Source organism: Triticum aestivum, chromosome 7D (genome assembly GCF_018294505.1).
Source record: "Triticum aestivum cultivar Chinese Spring chromosome 7D, IWGSC CS RefSeq v2.1, whole genome shotgun sequence".
NCBI classification, from domain to species: Eukaryota; Viridiplantae; Streptophyta; class Magnoliopsida; order Poales; family Poaceae; genus Triticum; species Triticum aestivum.
In genome coordinates this window covers 533,655,753-533,660,712 of record NC_057814.1, presented here as the reverse complement: position 1 = coordinate 533,660,712, position 4,960 = coordinate 533,655,753, and the positions used below count along the sequence as shown (strand labels likewise).

Genomic DNA, 4,960 nt, shown 5'->3' with positions numbered 1-4,960 from the left:
TTACTTTTAATTTTGTTTATTACCTTTTGTGTGGATGCATCTCCTGTGTGTTGATCTTGTGGTGAAAAGTAGTCAAAAGCTGCGTCACATGGTTTGACAAAGTCCTGAATAACCGCACCGGGGCGCTGGATTTGCCCCTAATCTGTGGATGCTCCACGAAAAGCTTCCGTATTGCATCTTGGTTTCCTGGGGTTAAGAGATGGACCAAGCGTAGAACTTGACTGGACACCATCGCGTCAGTGACAAATGGCGGCAGACAGATTGCCATTGCCATTGCCGACTCCAGTGTAGGCTGTATTGGACTATTTTTTTTTACTATATCAACAACTGCTACGCCATGTCAGCGACAAGTGGCGGCACAAATCAGCTCTTCCTAGGTTACCAGTTAAGGATGGACCTGAAAGGGTTAGGATGGATGCAGCTGCTCTGAACAAACCGTCAACAGCCATCGAAGCCATTTTACATTTTTGTAACCTGCAGTTTGGTTTGGTTTGGTTTGGCGGCATCTCCAAAACTGAACTTTCCCTCCCTGTTTTCTATCTACTGTCTGTTTCCCGATAATTGCAAATTCACGTTTGAACCCGACAGCATTGCTTTCCGTGTCGCAAAGTCTATAATTCTTTGAACCAACTTGTAGTAGTACTTGATGAAAAATAATCAACGGTGCGCGGCTAAATAAGAAGCTGGTCGCCCATGGCGCCGTAGTTCCCAGGGTGAGTCAGCTAACGTGGATGGCAGGGCAACGCAAGGAACGATAGCTGTCATCTTTCGCTGCACACAACATTGTTGTTTTTACGGTGCCTGTGGCTGTGGGCGTGCCCGGCAACAGAGCGCTGAAAGAGACGCCCGCCCAACTCGATGTTAAGGGCCTCTTTGATTCACAGGATTGTAAAAACACTGGAACAGAAAAAACATATGAATATCGTATGAAGACACATGTAAAACAGAGGAATGAAAAGCAGGGAATAGGGAACAGATGGACGTTTGAAACGCAGGAACGGAAAACGTAGGAATGAATTATTAGGCTAGTCATAGTGGGAGTAACTTAGATGGTAACATAGCGCATTCCAATTTTTTTTGCTTATGTGGCATGTAGAGGTGTTTAGGTAACATAATATGTTATTGTAACATAGCGTTTCCCGAGAAAGGATGAGTCTACAAGCTAATAAATGAAGCCATCTATGATACTACTACTATGTTACTTTGCACTATGAAGGTAGTAACTTAGACTAGTGTCATATGCATGACACTAGTATAAGGGGGTGTTTGGTTCAGAAGTCCTAGGACTTTTTCTAGTCCCAGGGACTAATCAAAAAAGACTCTCTAGTAGAGTCTTTTTCTAGTCCCTGTAGAAAAAGTCCCTCCTATTTGGTTCCTAGGGACTTTTTAGGGACTTTTTCTTGTCTCTGGGACTAAAAAGTCCCTGGACCAAACACCCCCTAAGTTACTCCCCACTATGACTAGCCTTAGCAGTAAAACCATGCACTGCTGGAAACTAGCCTAGACACAAGCCATGCACCAAACTGACACAAGCTTTGGAGTTGCACGTGCCTTTTTCAATGGACTGCGCCTATAGAAAACATGGGTTGGCTCACGAGAGGAATTAACTCTCTATTGCCTCGGCCATCGTGTAAAAAAGAGGTCCGACTCAATGCTCAAGTTCCTGCAAAATCAGAGGAGACAAACAGTGTTTCTCTGGATTACAACAGTATTCCTACGAGTTGTTTCCTGTAAATCAAACGGCACTACAGTAGCACTTCATGGAATGAGCATTCCTATGTTTTTCCAGTGAAAAATCCTTAAGGAGGCCTAAAAAGCTTTTGCGTGCCCATCCATCATCGTTTATGTCGCTGGTTTCACGCATCTATCTACCCACCTCTACGGGCTAGCAGTACTCCCTCCGTCCGGTGAAGATATCTACCCACCTCTACGGGCTAGCAGTACTCCCTCCGTCCGGTGAAGAGTGTACATTTAAATTTTTTAAAACAAATTATGGAGTTAACTAAAAAATGCATTGGAAAGATGCAAGCCACTTTCTCTCTCCTCTTTAATTACCCAACCCTCAATGAGTTAAGTGCATGTAGAAATTAAGAAGTCATGTATAGATTGCTATTGGTCTTGATTACCGGGTGATGAGAGAAAAGTATTTTTTTCTACTTTAAAGTGCATTGGGAAGATAGAAGTACATTTTTTTGTGGACAAATTTTTAAGCTAGATGTTCACTTTTACCGGACGGAGGGAGTACGCACGTATATTTATTAGTCGTGCGACAGAGATGTGGCGAGTACTGTCTGGCCTAGCCTAGGTGGCGGGATGTAGACGGACAGAGTGGCCCAGAGAGATGTGCCGTATCCAGCTCGCCAATGGGGGCTGCGGAGCGAGTGATGGGCGTCTGCAAGTGCAAGCAGCCAATTGTTGTTAACCGAAACTCAACCTACAAAACTAGATCCCGCAGCCCAACCACCTCGAATGGCAGGCGATAATTAGTCAGTTTTTTTTTTGGCCCGATATATATAAAATGAACACTCAAGACAAGGCTTGGAATACGTACATACTCCTACGTTTCTGAATTTCTGTAAAATGACTCGGGAACCTTTTGCGTATCAAACTTCACATGCATGCTTGCTTGCGTGGGTGTATCTTCAATCAATTGTAAGTACGTACTAAATCCCATCAAAATAAAATAAAATTGTACGTACTCCAAATTTGAGATGAAACCGAGGAGAGCAGAGATGGGGTTTGACATTTGGATTATTCGGTGGGTGTTGTTTTGTCTGAAAATGAGGTTAATGAGGGGTTTGTTGAGGTGGCAGCCTCGGTATTACATGGAGGGAGAGTGACCCCCCAGCCCCACTCCTCTGTCCACTTGGGCATAATTATGAATTAACCCCGCCCGAAAGTCAGACGAACTGTTCTCCACTTGCGTAGTTTGCTTGCTTGTGGGAGGAGTGCAGAGCGAATGGGTCTCGTCGGACCAAGACTCGCAGATCGCCATCAAGGTGGAACGACAATGGGGGCACCTGCCTAACCTACCGCGTTCATTCTTCCCTTCTCAATTATCATTAGCCGCACTAATCTATCTTGTAGTAATAATAGTTTAACCTGACTCTACACGAAGAGATTAATGATGAACAAGCATGAAAATGCACAACAGAATAGTAGGAAATCTGGTTTCTGATACTAGTACAAATCGCTGCAAAATGTACAGATTGATTATGAACAAGCAGCAGGGGAAACGGAGGATATAAGCAGAGCTATATCTCTCTCGAAGGCACTAACAGAAGGAGAAAAATCTAGTTCATTGATGGCGGTACAAAACTACTACAAATCACTGCAAGCAAGCAACGAAAACGAAACGGCGGCAACGGCGACGGCAGCGAGCAGAGGAAGATCCTAGCTAGTCCTGGCTGCTGCGGTTGCTCAGGGTAGACGCGCTCCGCATGGACGAGCGGCCCATGGACTCGTCGATCCGGTCGAGCCGCGGCCGCCACGGCCCCGCTGAGGCGGCGGCGGCGGCGCAGCTCTTGGCGGCGGGGCGGGGCGGCTTGGCGGTCTGGCCCTCGGCCTCGGGGCTGCCGCGGCGCTGGGCGTCGCCGGAGAAGAGCGCGTCGACGGCGCTGGGCGCGGGGCCGCCGCCCTTGCGCGCGAGCGCGGTGAGGCGGTTCATGAGGCAGGCGAGGTCCACGGCGGAGGACTCGGCCTGGAAGATGGAGTGCGGGAGCAGGAAGTAGACGGTGCCCGGCTGCAGCGCGTCGTCCGGCCGGAACAGCGCGCGGCCCGGCTGCAGCAGGTGCGCCGACGAGCACAGCACGTAGCGGCAGGACGAGGGCGAGGAGGCCGTGGCGCGCGCGACGGTGACGGGCGCCCCGCCCTCGCCGGCGGGGAAGTCCTCCACGTAGCCGTTGGTGTGGATCACCCGCACCCCCGCGAACGGCCGCAGCCCGCCCCCGCCGCCCGACGCCCCCGACGAGAAGCCGCACCCCATGGCGGTTAAACCAGCTGATCTGAGCTCGAAGCGGAGCGGCCGAGGAAAATCGGTCGGAGGTCGGCACGAGTGGTGGGATGGCGTGGGCGGGGCTATATGCTGGGCGCCGGGCCGGCGGGGGCGTTGAACCGGCTGACGGCCGGCATGTGGCGCGGAGTCGTGGGCGTGGACGACGGGCGGACGGACGGACCTGACGAAGAGCTAGCGGGCGGACGGTGGCGTGGCGCGTGGTGTGGACTCCGTCGTGCGTGCTCGCGTGCCGCTACGTGGGCGCTCCGATTTATAAGGCGGGGATAAGGGTGGATGCCGAGGGGAAAAAACACTAAACCCTTAATTAATTTGCAAGCAAAAGATTGCGGATTTAGATAAGATTGCTTCTGCACAAGCCTATACTTGCAGGCTTATCCACCTAATCAAAACAACCGGTTTTTTCAAGCCGGAAATAATTGGCCCCATTACCATGTTGTCGCGGAAATTCGTACCCGTCTCTAACTAACTGACCATGGTACCAAATTGTCATTAGCACTGCTGCACGTACGTGCTGCCACCAGCAATCTAGAGACGGACAGAAGAAGGTGCTGGCTGGTAGAGCCGTTTGTGGCGAGCCCAAGTTCAAGATAATCAAGGCCGCTCGTGAGTCGCCGACGGGTGGCCTCGTTCGAAGAAAGAAATCAGAGCGACGTGGCTTCTTTCTGTAACTGACTGTGCACAGGGTTAGAGTTACGTGGCTTCTTCTACAGCTGACTGTGCACAGAGTTAGAGTTACGTGGCTTCTTCTGTAACTCGCTGTGTACAGCAGTTGAGCAGTACTCCACAGTGTAACAAAGATGATAAAGACAACAGAGATAAGGTCATGGATAGTGTGTGACACACTCGCACACAGCAGTTGGAAAACCGTCTGCGCAGCACACAGCCTGCCTCGAGCTCTCTCGTGCCTGCGTGCGTGCTGCGGCGCCGCCCCCGGCCGGCACGCTA

General features: G+C 50.5%; 1 protein-coding gene across 1 annotated transcript; it reads right to left on the bottom strand.

Annotated features, from left to right (window-relative positions):
- Window positions 1–3,156: 3,156 nt before the first annotated feature.
- Window positions 3,157–4,255, bottom strand: LOC123165420 (uncharacterized). The gene has a single exon (XM_044583059.1). The coding sequence runs from the start codon at window positions 3,983–3,985 to the stop codon at window positions 3,398–3,400; it is 588 nt and encodes a 195-aa protein (XP_044438994.1). The 5' UTR covers window positions 3,986–4,255; the 3' UTR covers window positions 3,157–3,397.
- Between the last annotated feature and the right edge of the window lie 705 nt (window positions 4,256–4,960).